Source organism: Hakea prostrata, chromosome 6 (assembly GCF_041222555.1).
Source record: "Hakea prostrata isolate BN-2017 chromosome 6, UWA_Hpros_2, whole genome shotgun sequence".
In the NCBI taxonomy this organism is placed as follows: Eukaryota; Viridiplantae; Streptophyta; class Magnoliopsida; order Proteales; family Proteaceae; genus Hakea; species Hakea prostrata.
Window position 1 is genome coordinate 39,995,526 of NC_142605.1, and position 15,754 is coordinate 40,011,279.

The 15,754-nt window shown below is 40.0% G+C and overlaps 2 protein-coding genes across 2 annotated transcripts; one reads left to right on the forward strand and one right to left on the reverse strand.

Annotated features, from left to right (window-relative positions):
- Positions 1–272: 272 nt before the first annotated feature.
- Positions 273–2,254, reverse strand: LOC149014091 (SNARE-like superfamily protein). Its single transcript, XM_089158979.1, has one exon. The coding sequence runs from the start codon at positions 1,592–1,594 to the stop codon at positions 794–796; it is 801 nt and encodes a 266-aa protein (XP_089015105.1). The 5' UTR covers positions 1,595–2,254; the 3' UTR covers positions 273–793.
- A 1,190-nt stretch (positions 2,255–3,444) lies between these two features.
- On the forward strand, positions 3,445–14,236 carry DUO3 (Homeodomain-like superfamily protein). The gene is made up of 8 exons (XM_089158494.1): positions 3,445–4,957; positions 5,063–5,414; positions 7,498–7,582; positions 8,698–8,754; positions 9,296–9,355; positions 9,452–9,670; positions 10,271–11,899; positions 12,892–14,236. The coding sequence occupies exons 1-8, from the start codon at positions 3,583–3,585 to the stop codon at positions 13,477–13,479; spliced, it is 4,365 nt and encodes a 1,454-aa protein (XP_089014620.1). The 5' UTR covers positions 3,445–3,582; the 3' UTR covers positions 13,480–14,236.
- Positions 14,237–15,754: the final 1,518 nt, after the last annotated feature.

Sequence of the window (15,754 nt, forward strand, 5' to 3'; positions counted from 1 at the left end):
TTGGCCTCTCTCCTAAAGCTAATCTGGAAAATTGCCTCATCACAAGCCCAACAAGGCCCCGGGTCCTGATGGTTTCAGTATGGACTTCTTCCTTGCTTTCTGGGATTTTATGGAGAGCGATCTTGTCCACACCATCCGCAACTTTTTCTTCAACCCCTCACAGCTCTCCTCAATCAATCAAACCTTCCTCTGTCTCATTCCCAAAAAGCAAGGAGCCTTTTCTCTCTCTAATTTCTGGCCCACCTTCCTTTGTAACCTCATCTACAAATTCATTTCTAAGGTCCTTATGAATAGGCTAAAAAAAGGCTCTTCCCTCCCTTGTTAGTCCGAAGAAACTTTTAATCTTCACTGATTTATAGCTTGCTAAGTCACTCAAAAATTCAAAACAAAACTACAAATATAATCACTAGATTCAACACAATATTACTGTCCAGAATTTCATTGACTCATCTTTTGTTTCAATAATTTACCCAAAGAAAAAAAACATTTTTTGTTTCAATACAAACAAGAAATTGGCCACAAAAGGGGGTTAAAAAGAATAAGTGGTACAAATTATTTGGCAACTCCAATGGGTCAGAATGCTGTTAAGCAGAGTCAGAAACTTTGAAAAGCTGAAACCATGAGATGAGGAATGGTCAGAATGCTGTTAGGGTTTCAATGATGACATTCACATATGTATCACAGTAAAAGAGAACAAGAAGATTAACCATGCCATTTGAGATTGACACAGTTCCTACAGAAATGCTGTCTCGAAGAGGTAAAAGTTTCAGAGAAATAGTATGCCACTGATTAGTCACTCTTTGAGGCATTTAAAACCACTGCATATCCAAAACCACACAAGGAACAGACCAGCACAAACCAGTAGATCTAATACCAATGCTATACCAACATATCCCCACCATTTTTTCTGAGCTTGTTGACGAAGTGAGTTTCCCCCAAAAAATCCATTCTTCTGCAACGGCAAAGAGAAATGATTGTCATCTTCAGGCACAAAACCCATTTTTTCTATTGGGATATCTCTGCTGCATATGTCCATCTCGTCGGAATCTTTCTTCTTATTTTTCTTCTTTTTTGATTGCCTACCGTCTGGTTTTTCAAGCAAGGGAACTGCAACAACCATCTTTCCAGAGTTGCTGTCAATACTAACGTTTCGACGATGATCCCTGTAGACAAGGTCGGGAGGAGGAGGGGGAGGCAATATATTTGCATCTCCAGGAGAATCCAGCAGATCTTCAAAAATGGGAATGAATTTATCATGAAAATAATGGCTGGTGAGATCATCTAAGTTCTTCAGTGGTTCTGTCTCCGCGAAGAAACTCAAGAATGCTTCCTTTAAGCTTTTGAGGAAATCAAGGCCCTGTTGTTTATCCAAATTCTCTTCGTAGATGGCAAAATATACAAAAGGATCTTCCATCAAGAAGGTATGACTTCTTTTCCCGATGGTTTGAGAAAATATGGCGTGAAGACTTGGAATCTTTTCTAGACATTGCAAAGCCAGGTCCTCTGCTTCCTTATCACCAGAGCTGTGCTCAGCAAGAACCGTAGTTCCTTTGGAAACGCAGGCGTAGAGGATCAAATTCGGATTATAAGACATCGATCGATTGAGAAGGTAAAGGAAACCTTCTCAGCAAAATTTCTCAAAAACTTCTTCCTCAAAAAGATCGATCGATTTCAAACCGCAATGACGAAATGAGAAATCATTTCACTCCGATCCGCATTCTTTTCAATCAAACACAAACTGGAAAATTATGTAACTGCAATAATGCAAGAAACCGTACCTTAATATCAAATTGATTTCAATTTCCAAGCCAAAGGGATGGCAGAAAATGTGTTGAATTGAATCTGATTCCTCGATTCTTGCGATCTGCAAGAACGACAGGGGACAGAGATGCGCGAAATTGAAGGTTTACGATAATTGTTTGAAGAATCAAGAAATTTGGAAGAGATTTTGTTTTTGAAACTCAAAAGATAGAATTATCATAGCAAGAATAACGGAACGAGGGAGAATCTCTCAGATGAGTAGAGTTGCTCTGTCAGGTTTCAAATTTTGGTGATCGATTTCCCCGTTCGGATAGGAGCAATCGCCTATCGGTTTGTTTCTTCTGAGCAGTGAAGAAAATATTGGAAGCCTCACCAGTAAAGTACCCCTGGATTTTAGTATATCTACAAAAATGCCATTTGTTTTATAATGGGCTTTTGCTATTCCTGGAGCCAGTGAAACCCGGATTTTTATTTGCGGCAGCAGTTGCCTGCTGCTGCCGACGGCTCTGATTAAACCACGTCATCAAAATAGAAATCAACGAATGGGATTTAAACAATGAGAAGTTATTGTAAATATAGATTTTTTTCTCTCGCACTTTAATCCCTTAAAGTTTATTAATTTACAATAACAGGTCCTCGAACCTGTGAGGAGAGAGAAGCAGGGTCGAACGCTGTGTTGGTGGCGGTGAGCTCGAGTAGTTGGGACTGGTGATTTTGCTGAGAAAGAAGGAATCGGACTGGAGAGATTGTTCCAGCGTGGCGTTAAATGATATAGATAACCGGAAATGAAGTCACTTAAGTAAATTGAACCAGACTTCAAGATGCGAATTGGTTTTGGATCGTAATCGACAACGTACCACAGAACCACCTGAGGAACGAAAAATCAATCTGGGTATCATGCGTTCCCTTTCCCCCTCATGGTGGCTCTGGAAACCGGTACAAAGGTGTTTTGTCTGGGGGGTGGGGGGGTGGGTTTTCTTTATTTGGAAAACCCCCGTGGGTGTTGTTGTTGTGTGTGGGGGGGGGGGTGGTTTTCTTTTTTTTTGGGGGGGGGGGGGGGTGGATGGTCAAAAAAAAACAAACAAGGAGTAAATTTGGTTTAATTTGGTGAGGGGGGGGGGGGGGGGGGGGGGGGGGGGGGGGGGGGGGTCGGCCGACGGCTCGGGTTAGGTTTGACAGGGGACAGGGGGCCCCCCACCACAACCAGGGGGGGCGGGGGGGGAGACCCCCGTGGGGGGGGGGGGGGGGGGGGGGGGAACCCGGGGGTGGGGGGCGCCAACATGGAGGGGGGGGGGGGGGGGGGGGGGGGGGGCGGGGGCGGCCCCCCCCCCGGGGGGGGGGGGGGGGGGGGGGGGGGGGGGGTCCCCACAGCCCCCGCCGGAGACAGGCGGGGGATCCCAGGGGCGGACCGTCGGCGCGGGGGGGCGCAAAAACGGGGCCCCCCGGGCCCCCCCGGGGGGGGGGGGGCGGGGGGGGGGGGGGGGGGGGGGGGGGGGGGGGGGCGGGGCGCCGGGGGGGGGGGGGGGGGGGGGGGGGTGAGGGAGGGGGGGGGGGAGCCGGGGGGTGGGGGAAAAAAGGGGGGGGGGGGGGTTGGGGGGGGGGGGGGGGGGGTGGGGGTTTGACCTAAGTGTATAAAATATCCACGTGTATTTGAGCCATCAAGATTAATCAACTGTTCAACTGTGTATACTTCCACTTTCTTCCTTTCCCCGCTCTTTGTTGGAACTCGTAACCATATCACTTGCTTCTTTAGGTCATGAAGGTTTCTTAGAAGATCGATCTTTGTCTCAGGAAATCTGATCTGTAGCTGGTGAGGGAAATATGGAACCTGATGAAAACGAGGAAGAAGATGTAGACTTCAATCCTTTCCTGAAAGAAACGCTTTCATCTGAAGCTTCGTCCAGTTTGAGTTCTGAAAACGAAGGTGTAGGTGTTGATGTGGTGGATAATCCCACAACCTCTTCTCCTCCCAATACTGCAAATATCTCCTCAAAATTGGTAAATTCGGTGCATGATATTGCCAGTAGAGATTCCGATAATGATGAGGAAGTTGTCATGCAAACTCGATTGTCTCCTGAAAGATCCTGCGGAGATGAATCCGAAGTGGGTGTTCAACAAAAACTGAAAAAGAGGAAATTGGCGAATGCCTCTAGCCAGGATGAAATTGTGAAAGAGGCATTGCCAGATCCAAGAAACCCCAGGACATCTAATATGGATGCTGACGACGAGGGTGCTATTGCTGGGCGAACTAGGGCACGCCATTCACTTGCTAGTTTTACGCTTGATGAATTGGAAACTTTTCTTCAGGAATCAGATGATGAGGCTGATCTTCAATATGTTGATGACGAAGAAGAATATAAGAAATTTCTTGCCGCCGTATTACAGGGTGGGGATAGTGAAGGTCAGGCAATAGAGGTGAATGAAACTGTTGGTGACGAAGATGAAGAAAATGATGCAGATTTCGAGATAGAAATTGAAGAGGCATTAGAGAGTGACCTCGATGAAAGCCAGCCAGGTAAAGGTCTAAAGAATAAGCATGAGGGAATTGGTCGTCGACCTGAAACTAGGCAAAATAGACGCCAAAAAGTTTCAGTTCATGCGAAAAGGAATGCACCGGAATTGGTAAAGAGGCCGTTACGCCCTCTGTTGCCGTTAGTGCCGAACACACAGCTTGATTTACCCAGAGCAACGCCTGAGACTGGTCCAAATTTCTCATCTTGCTCTGCCCAATCTGGTTTGATAAATGGGTTTACACGACATCAGATAGGCCAGTTATATTGCTTAATTCATGAACACATGCAACTTCTTATTCAGGTGTTTTCTCTCTGTGTGCTTGAACCTTCTCGGCAACACATTGCCAATGATGTCCAGAGAATGATTTCAGAGATGGTTCATAAACGTGATGAAGTATTAGCAAGGAGAAATGTGCCATATCCTGGTTCTTGTTTTCATCATTCACACATCCATTCATCAGTCTCAAATGAAGCTCCCCAATCTTATCAGGGAGAAATCACTGCTGATTCATCTTTTGCATCCAATGCACAGAAAGAATGCCCTTCAGCAAATAAACAAGTAGGTCCCCCTCGAACTGCTGAATCTTCTCTCTGGGTGCCTGTGGTTAGTAGCCCTGTACTGTCTCTTCTTGATGTTGTTCCACTTAAGTTAGTTGGTGGGTATGTGGCTGAAGTCTCTACTGGTAAGTTTTGTAGATTAGTTTCAGCATCCATCCTTGTTTTGTTATATGTGCTTGACATCCACAATTCTTAACTTTGGGTGGAAATTTTCATTTTCCGTGAAGCAGTTGTTCAGAAATATCAACAACGTCATGTTGAAGGTGGCTCTGCTAGTCCATTTGAAAAAGAACCTCTTTTTCCTCTTCCTACTCTCCCTTCAATGGCTGAATCTACTAGTGAAGTTCTTAGAGGATCCACTTCGCAGTGCCCAAGTACTACGTCTGGTCATCAGCAGCCTAAGAAGACATTGGCTGCCACACTTGTTGAAAGCACCAAGAAGCAATCTGTTGCTCCTGTCCAAAAGGATATCGTTAAGTTAGTGCAGAGATTTTTCCCTCTCTTCAATTCAGCATTATTTCCACATAAACCACCTCCAGTAGCTGTTGCAAATAGAGTGCTTTTCACTGATGCAGAGGATGAGTAAGCTGCATCTTTCTTTCCTTTTCTTTCTTTTTTTTTTTTTTTTTTTTTTTTTTTTTTTTTTTTTTTTTTTGGGGGGGGGGGGGTGGGGGGGGTTGGGGTTTGTTTATGTTGGTTGGCTGATTTTCAATATCATTTGTTAATTTCGTTCTTTATTGCTTGCTATCAGTGACATGTCTATAATTGTTTCTGGAAATTTCTGCCTTCATGCTTTAGATGATATTCAGAAAACCTCTAGATCAAAATCAAATGCCCAATTTTTGCTATGTTATGAACACATATGAATTTATGAGCATAGGGAAAATGCCAGAAGAAAAGAGGAGAAGCATCGTTGTTCCAATTTACAAAAATAAAAGAGATATTCAAAATTGTAATAACTTAGGGGCATTATACTATGAAATTATGGGAGAGAGTAATTGAAACCCGTTTGAGACACTTAACCACAATTACAGAGAACTAGTTTGGTTTATACGAGAAAGGTCTATAATGAAGGCTATTTACCTAATTAGGAGAATTATGGAAAGGTATAGAGAATGTAGGAAAGACTTTCATATGGTATGTATTGACCTAGAAAAGCTTATAATAGAGTTCCTAGAGCTTGAATTTGGCAAATACTAGAGAAAAGAAGTGTTGCAAGTAAATATGTAGATATAGTTAAGAATATGTATGATGGTTCAGTGACAAGTGTAAGAATAATAGGGGGACAAAGTAATGAATTCCAAATTATAGTTGGGCTACATCAAAGATCAACTTTAAGTCCATATTTATTTACACTTATAATGGATGAATTAACCAAAGACATTCAAGACGAGGTCCCTTGGTGTATGCTTTTTGCTGATGATATTGTGTTGATAGATGAGACTCAAGTGGGGATTAATACCAAGTTAGAATCATGGAGAATAGCTTTGGAATCAAGAGGCTTTAAATTAAGTAGAACAGAGACAAAATATCTAGTTTGTAACATTAGTCATGATCGGACAGACGATGAGGTGGTGAAACTTGCCAATAAGGAGATTCCTCAGAGTGATTCTTTTAGGTACCTAGGTTCAATCATAAATAAAAGAGGTGATCTAGAGGATGATGTTTTCCAAAGAATTAAAATAGGGTGGATGAACTGGAGAGGTGCGTCCGGGGTCTTGTGTGATCGACTTATTCTATTAAAGCTTAAAGCAACATTCTATAGGACCATCGTTCGACTAGTTATGATATACAGTGCAAAGTGTTGGGTTATTAAAAACTATCATATGGATAAACTCAGTGTAGCAAAAATGAAGATGTTAAGATGGATGAGTGACAAAACTAGGAAGGATAAGATAAGGAATGATCATATTAGAGTTGGTCTGGGAGTTACTCCCATAAGTGATAAGCTTCGGGAAAGCCTTTTAAGGTGGCACGGCCATATTCAATGGAGACCTATAAATGCCCTTGTACAGAAAAGTGATATAATCCAGATTGAGGGAACTAGAAGAGGTAAGGGTAGACCTAAGATAACCTTAAGAGAAGTGGTGAGAAAGGATATGCATAGCTTAAGCCTTGTTTCTAGCATGGCCTCAAACATAACTGATTGGAAGGGAAGAATCCATGTAGCCGACCCCATATAGTTGGGACAAGACTTATTGTTGTTGTTGTTGTTGTTGTATGAACACACATGAATTTCAAACTTTGTTAGCAAGCCTTATCAAATTAGTTGCAACCTCTTCCCACCACCTCTTCCTAGTACTAGAACTTATATGTTCAACCTTGTTTGTTATTGGACTATGAGGTTACAATGGTACTGAGTTTTGAGCTTATGCTAATTTTGCTTATTAATAATGTGCAAGATTATCTCTCCTTTTTGTCTACATCATTGTCAATGCTTTAACTGCTTTAATCTTTGCAAGTTCCATTCTCTTTTCCTCTTTTTGTTGTCAAATGTCATTAAGTTCTCCTGATGCAAAATATAGGGTTCTCTGTTGAATTTATATTTCCTTTTCACACTTCCATGTATCATGTTAAGGAAATTTCCTGCCTTGATACTTTTAATTTAATACCTAGAGGTTAATTAAATTTTTAAATGATATGGAGTTACAAACATGTGACGCAGGTTACTTGCCTTGGGATTAATGGAGTATAATACTGATTGGAAGGCAATTCAGCAACGTTTTCTTCCTTGCAAATCCAAGCATCAGGTTTTTTGTGTTCTTGACTTACAATTTTTTTTCTTTCCTAATTTTGGCATTTTTCTTTCTTTTGTTGCATGCTCCCATATTTTTTAGCTAGTCAATTTCTTTAATTGAGTTTTTCTTCCCTTCCGTTTGTTCACTGCTTTTTCATGCTAAGTCTAATTGTTATATACTAAATTTTCACCCAACAACAACATCTCAGCTTTGTCCCAACTAAATGGGGCTGGTACTTTGATCCTAGCAGAGTGCAGATAATCAAGATAAAGGAAAATAAAAGGAACCCAACAAATCAGTCATATACATACTAATGGGGGCCGGTAATGCGGATCTTATTTTCACCCACTTATTTTATTAATTCCTTGATAGTTTCTTAGTTGCTCCGTTGTTCATGTTGGTGCATTTATGCACTTCTGAAGAAAATACCTGCTATACAATCTGACTGAAAAATTCTAAGATACCCTCCTTTAGGCCCCAAAGCAGCAACAAGATGGTTCTTATCATGCTACATTAGAAATCATCCTTTTCATGGTTTCTTGTGCGAGTATGCTGGCCAGTGTGTTTATTTTTTTTGTTAATTCTTAGATATCTTGGCAAATAATACTCTCTTGCACCATAATCTGAAAGAACAGTCTTTATTCACAATTCCAACCACCTATCGTTGGTCAAATAATACAGCACTGACTGGATAATTTAGGTGAGATTCTATTATCTGCATTGAGATTATGCCTATCATATCCACTATTAGGAAAAATATGTGCATAACTGGCAATTAGTTTGGCCATATTCTTATTCTCAAGGAACCTTACTGTTAAACATTGTTATCTGTATTCCTGTTTGCTATCTCATAAGATTCAAATGTTAGATCGAGGATTGATAAGTTTGCAGTTTCTGATCTTCTAAAGAATTAGTGCAAGTGATCCACTGTTTTTCATTTGACTACAAAGCACAATTGCAACTGAATTTAGGGGAAGTTCCTGTGTCCCTGTCTTTCCTGGGAGCAGAAGTTATGGGAGGCGATTTTGTCCCTTGGAATAAAAATATTGTGTTTTGTCTAGTTGGTGATTGATTAAAAGATTCTAATTTTCACGTGGGTTTTTTTTTGTTTTTCTTTCTTTTTTAAGATTTTTGTTAGGCAGAAGAATCGCTGTTCTTCTAAAGCTCCTGAAAACCCAATAAAGGTACACATTCAATGACTCAATTCTTGGCTTACCATTTGGTTCTAATTTCCAGTATATTTTCTTGTTTATTGTGTGTATATTTTACATGAAAATAATGGTATGTTGTCATGTCCCCTCACCCCTCGCACAAAAAATAAAAATATTGCTCAGACTAAAAGGTAAATTGTTAAATTCCACATAAATTGACGTTCACCATCTTGTGAAATATGATATCTGGTGGGATATACATCTAAGCACTCAATTGGATTTTGTACTTCTGAGCAGGCAGTTAGAAAATGGTAAATGTCCCAATATTTCTAATGTTAATTGGATCGTAACTGGTTTGAGTTTAAAAACATTCAGTCTTGCTTGCATCATTCTTACCGATGAATATTTGCACAAGGTAGTGAATTGGAGTGTTATTTATATCATTCAGGCACTGGGATTGTGACAGTTTCTTTTCTTGTTCTATTTCTTCTTATTCTTCTTCTTCTTCTTCTTCTTCTTCTTCTTCTTCTTCTTTTGGTGAATAAACCTTGTGAAGCTGCTGTGTGTTATGCAGGCAGTTCGACGCATGAAGACTTCTCCTTTGACTGCTGAAGAAAAGGCACGCATTCATGAGGTGATTTGGTTGGTGTTTCTTTCTGGTTTCCATCCTCCACTCAATATAATACATATGATTGCCACTTAAATGTTCCGTTGCCTTGAACAATTTTAGGGACTTAGGGTCTTCAAGCTTGACTGGATGTCCATATGGAAATTCATTGTTCCATATAGAGATCCATCTTTACTGCCGCGGCAATGGCGTGTTGCTCTTGGAATACAGAAGTCATATAAAAGTGATGCAGCTAAAAAAGAGAAGAGGAGATTATATGAATCCATGCGAAGAAAGTCTAAAGCAGCAAGAGTTCCCTGTTGTCAAATTGCATCAGAGGAGGTAAGTTCATCTCTTGGTGGTGGCTTCAGAGGCTACAGTGCCCCACCCCCAATTCCTTCCAGTTTACTTTTATCAACTTGACAGGGTGACATATTCTTTTGGTAATGAATTAAATGTGTCAGCCTTCCGGATAGGGTTAAGCTGTATCTTGAGAATTTTGTATGAAGAACCCTTAGAAGGTTTATATTGCATTAAAAGCATAGACCCAAATCTCGATCTTGATGCCCAACTTGCTCTTCTCAAAAAAGCAAGTTTGGGTAACTTACAATAAAATTCTGAGATATACTGAGATCTTTCGAGATGTCCGAGATACTACCAAGATTTGGACAAGCTAATGGAGTTATTATCGAGATCTCCGAAATATGACCAAGATTTCAATATCTCAGTCAGGTTGGGGTTTCAATTGCCATCTTGTTTTGCCTTTGTGAAAAAGCAAGATTTCTTGTGAGATCTCATGAGTTCAACTTCTATGATTAAAAGGATTAAACATGCTTAGAGAGCCCAGCCCAGGTGTGGCATATACCTATATTAACAACACTTGTATCCTTGTACATGGTCTGTTTTGTCATTTTGATTACCTTATGCTCATGTTAAGTGCAGGATTATCCAGTTGATACATATGGAGTGAACAACAGTGGAGATGATAATGTGGATGATGAAGATGAAGCTTATGTCCATGAGGCTTTCTTAGCTGATTGGAGACCTGAAAACTCCAGTGGCATATATTCCGAAGCTCCACAATCAAACTTTAACAATGGAGATAGATCTGGGTATTTATCATCACAAAATGGTGCCTTTGTTGGTGGAAAACTTGCTTGTTATGGTAATGGGTATGGAGAAACTCAATCCAACCGAGGTCACATGCATGAAGTTCTGCATTCTTCAGTTTACCCTCAACATTTACCGAATACATCTCCTTCTCTCGGTTCCAGATATAATTCATCAAATTTCTCCAATCAGCTGACATCCAATTCTGTCTCTAAATCAGCAAAAAGGCAAGTTCATTTGCGGCCATACCGAGTACGTAGAAATAGTTCTCTCCAGTTGGTCAAGTTGGCACCTGACTTGCCTCCTGTTAATCTTCCTCCGTCTGTTCGTGTGATTTCTCAATCAGCTTTCAGAAGTTACTGCTCTGGATCATCTTCTTCTACCAAGATTTACACTGCTGCTACTGCTGGAGGCGGTGGCGGGAGTGGACATGCTGCTGTAACAGGAGATCAAGTTGCAAGACTAAATATAGCAAGGTCGGGTACCACTCATTCAGTAAATGCTGGAAAGGACAAATCTTTTCCCATCAATCCCAATAATGGGAATCCTTGTTCTGAAGTCTCTGGCCTAGCTGTAGATCAACATGTCCCAGGGGAGAAACGTGGTGCGCTGGATCTTCAGATGCATCCTTTACTGTTTCAGGCCCCCGAGGATGGGTGTTTTCCGTATTATCCTTTGAACTCTGGTGCCTCCTCTGGCACTTTGAATTTGTTACCTGGGAATCAGCTTCAAGCAAATTTTGATCTCCTTTCTAAGCCTCAATCTGTGGGTCAAATCCCCTGCACCCCTGGTACTATTGAATTTCACCCTCTCTTGCAAAAAGCAGATGATGTTAACGCTGATTCCATTCCCGCATTAGAAGCTTGTCAGCGATCTGTTGATCTGGAATCACTTCATGGACACTGTACCCAACCTCAGAATCCAGAAAGTTCTGTACTGACTGAGCCACAGGTCAGGAGTGATCTATCTGCCTCTTGTACCATACCTGTTGGACCTGCTAGCCCTTCTGATAAGAACAGTGAATTGGATTTGGAAATTCACCTAAGTTCTACATCAACAAAGGAGAAAGCAATGGGAAACAGAGCTATCACAGAACATAATTCTAGTGGTCTGAAAATCAGTGGAGCAGATTGTGGACACATGATGCAAAATCAAAGGGCTAACGGGCCATCTTACCAAAGTGGTAATCCACATCATCACAGTGTTTCTGTTGCTTCCAAATACAGCAATAGAGGAAGCCCTCAAGGTGCTTGTCCTGTGGTTCTGGCAAGCAGTAACCTGAATGGATGTGATGAAGATATGACAGAGCAGCAATCTCCTCAGGAGATAGTGATGGAACAGGAAGAACTAAGTGACTCTGATGATGAACTTGGAGAAGATGTACAGTTTGAATGTGAAGAGATGGCTGACTCTGATAGTGAAGGATCAGACTTCGAACAGTTTGTCAACTTACAAAATAAGGTATGTCTTTTCCTCTTAATATATATATTATGATGTTTTCTGATGTAGAAAGGGCTACTTTAGGGAACAAATGTTTCAGGTTGATTCAATCCTAAGACCCAACAGCTAGTCTCTTAAGAACATTTTTGGTTGGATTTTGGATTCTAACTGTATGCTTACCATAGGGTTGCTCTGGTTACTTCTGTGAGGCTTACAGTTCTTCTCTTGGATTTGGATGTTAATTTATTGCAAATATTCCATTTGCATTAGTGCCAGTCTAGTCATACAATGAGAATCCAAAAGTCAACCAAAAAGGTTCTTAGGAGGTGGGTCTTAGGATTTAATCAACTTCCAATACATGTTCCCAAAGCGGCTCTATCCATGTCAGCAAATTTCAGTGGATGTATTAGTACCAGCCACCCCCTTCCCCCCACCCCCTTCCCCCCTAGTAATAAAAAATGAAACATCTTAAAGACAGAGGTGAGGAATGATTACTGTGTTTTTCTTGGACATAGTCTTTTTTCCTTCAAGTCAGTAGATTGTCTAGTAGTGAGCATAAAAACAACAAAGGGTGTCGAATTATCTTCTTGATTTAATATTGTGGTTGACTAGTTTCTTCCTTCATCTTTGGTTATGTGTGAAAAGACCTATTTGAGGTCAGTAAAACCTAATACAGCATCAGGGGAACATTGCCTGACTCTGTGGTGGGTGGTTACTGAATTTCTGTGAACAGGCATTGCGTTTGAGTTGGTTTTGGTTGGGAGTGTGTGTGTCAAAAATGCTTGAGCTTGTACAACATTATTCTGAAAAAATACTTAGTATGACCAGAATGGTTTGGAAAAGTTGGGAAGTCAGGTCAGGAATGGCTATTCCTTTTTAAGGGCTGATTATGCAGCTATGTTCAAGTTTTATTTACATTCTTATTTACTTTCCATATGTACCTATTCAGCTATTTTGTACTTTCTGTAACGTATTTGCATTTTGTTAATTATATGTTTTACACTTTTTAATAGGATTTAGTTTCCACCGAGTTGGGGGTAGATGTTTCCATTATTGATCATGACAATGAGCAAGCTCTGCGAACAGATGCCCATGACACTGAGGGTGATACTCCCTCCTGTAAATCAGGGTCCTCCTCAAAGAGTGCATTACAAGTAAGTGTAGATTCACAGGCACCAGTGCAGTCCAGTTCTTCAAAGCCTAAATCCAGATTTAGTGGAAAAGGAGATGACCAAATTGGCAGAAGTTCGCAGAATGGGCTACCGCCTCGTCCCAGTAGATCTTGCAAGAGAGTGACACCAAACTCAAGTTCAGAATTGCACAATGCGGACATGCCGAACCAGCAAAGTGTGGGAACCGCTGAAGGTACTGTTGTTTATACTCCTATGACAAAGCCTAGAAGGCGTGCATCCAGAAATAATTACCCGAAGGGTAATTCTAATTTTGCTAACCCAGTTTGTCATCCACAACATGATGGTTTTCCAAAGGTAGAAAATGATGTGAGGGTTTCCAACCCAGTTAGCTCCAGTGCTTTGCTCATTGGAGGAAACACGGGGGTTCAAGGCCTCAGGGAGGTATCAGAATCCAAACTTCCCTTGTGATTACTTCTCAGACTCCACCCTTATACTTTCTTCTTTGGATGTAAATACGTGATCTCATCAAAATGGGGAAAATAAGCTGAGTCCAAATGATCTTCTAAAATGTCCAGCTTTGATTTTGCATGTTTAAAAGCTATTTAACAGGCTTGGCTCAGCTTTAAATGCTCCTGTTCACTTTTGGACATTTTTCCTAGTTCCACTCAAAGGCTCTGGAGATCTGTTAAGTGAAGAAAGGAAGACCAAAAAAGGAAAAGGAAAAGTGATATGTAAAAGAAGAAGATAGTGTTTCCTAAGTGGGCTTCAGATTGAGTATGGCAGGGGGAAGAAAAACATTTCTCCTATAGGTTTCTTTTTCTTTTGGTAAGAAAAAATTCTCTTGTAGATGTAACCGAAAATATGACCATACCGGTTGGTGCACCCACCCATTGCCGACAAACTTGAATTAGTCTGCTTTACCTACTTGCATGACCTATTTACCTTTCATCTTCTGAGTGGTTCCCAGTCTTTTGACTTCTTTCTTCATTTGGACCGTTTCACCATGAGACTTAATCAGACAAGTTATAGTGGCCATGAATAGCCAGAATTTTCACTTTCGGTTTTTGGACAATCCACAGTGAGGACCCATAAATTCATGAACTGCCTAACATTTGGACCCTTTAATTCCACATAAAGGTTAAAATCGGGCGGTTAAATTGCTAAACTAAAATTTTACTTAGTGGTAGGATTCTGATTTAAAATGTTAAAAACACTTTTTTGGGGAACTGATGTGTTCAGGCTACCTTGTGTACACCTCAACTGATCTTTAGGGAGGAGTTTATACCAAGTGCACTAGATACTCCCAGTATCTGATTTGCAGAAACTTTTCAATCCATTTTCAAGAGTTATCATGGTTGGTGGCATTTTCATGGGTCGAATGAGTAATGAGAACTGATACTTCTTCACCAGACTCACTCTCTCCCTTAAGAGGTGTAGGGGAAAAACAGGGAACAATACCTGAAATACATTTTCCTATAACATTTTCTGCCCAAGAAGCTGATTCTAAATTATAGGCTAGCTGAAATCTTCTTGGAACCAAAGCTTATTAGAGGAGAGTGGAGGAAAATTTGGGAAATACAATAAAAAAATAGTGAATCATAATTTAATCTCATTAGTCTAGCAGTAAGAGTTCATACTGTATATCATTGAGCACATACTTGTTGAGTGTATACATAATCTATTATTTTTTTTGTGGAAGATACTCAATTCAAAAGCACTTTTTTATTATAGCAAACAAAATTCTATTGGTCTAATTCAAGATTCTCCGATCTATTTTTAATATATTTATATTATTAAAATATCGAGATAATGCTGAAGTGATCCTTTGATTTATTTGTGGCCTTTGAGGAACCGTATGAAGCTGAAATCTCATGTACGGTTCTGATTTACATATATTATGCTATTTATAATATATTATTTTTTGTGAAAGATATTCAATTGGGAAGCACTTTTTTATTATAGCCACAGAATTCTATTGGTCTAATTCGGGATTTTCTGATCTATTACCATACTAAAATATCAAGATAATGTTGAAATGATCCTTAGATTTATTTGTGGCCTTTGAAGAATCGTATGAAGCTGAAGTCTCATGTACGGTTCATAATTATATAAATTGTGCTGTTTATAATTGTATATCTATAAACGAAGTTGAAGTCTCTAGAAATCTCGACCTTTAGTCTCATCTGAAAAGGTAAATACAATATTTTATTAATAATTATTTAAATATTATACTATCAAAGTGTCGGTCCATTGACAACGATCAACGTCTCTTAGCGAGCGAAAATGTCAGAATTTGATTCTCTCTGATGATATATTTAATATATTTTTTTGTCAATATATTTAATATATTTAAATTATAAAAATCTAGTTAAGGTATACATTAATTTTTTTTTAATTAAATACTGTATATGCACGAATATGATTGGCTAGAATAAATCAATACTTGAGTAGTCGACCGGTCTATTCTAGGTTCCAATCTCATAAAACTCCAAGACTGGAATCTTTCTCCTTTCCATATTTGATGTTTCCCTTTCCTTAGCAGTTAAGAATATGGAAAGAGAGTGGGTGGCTGGCTGTCTTGTTCTGACGCGTGGACTTTTTGAAAACTTCTAGAAATAAGAAAGAGATTGATTAAACCTTCCAAATGATTTATTCAAAAATTATTCACAGTTAACCCCAATGGTGAATGGTTCAATGCAGAAGTTAACTTTAATAGGGTTTTCAAATTTCAAATTCAAACGGT

Bases quoted from the DNA above. Each gene is read 5' to 3' on its own strand.
- LOC149014091 (XM_089158979.1), bottom strand. From the start codon at position 1,594: ATGTCTTATAATCCGAATTTGATCCTCTACGCCTGCGTTTCCAAAGGA.
- DUO3 (XM_089158494.1), top strand. From the start codon at position 3,583: ATGGAACCTGATGAAAACGAGGAAGAAGATGTAGACTTCAATCCTTTC. The intron at 8,755-9,295 runs GTACACATTCAA...TGTGTTATGCAG, and splicing joins CTCCTGAAAACCCAATAAAG to GCAGTTCGACGCATGAAGAC. The intron at 11,900-12,891 runs GTATGTCTTTTC...ACTTTTTAATAG, and splicing joins TTGTCAACTTACAAAATAAG to GATTTAGTTTCCACCGAGTT.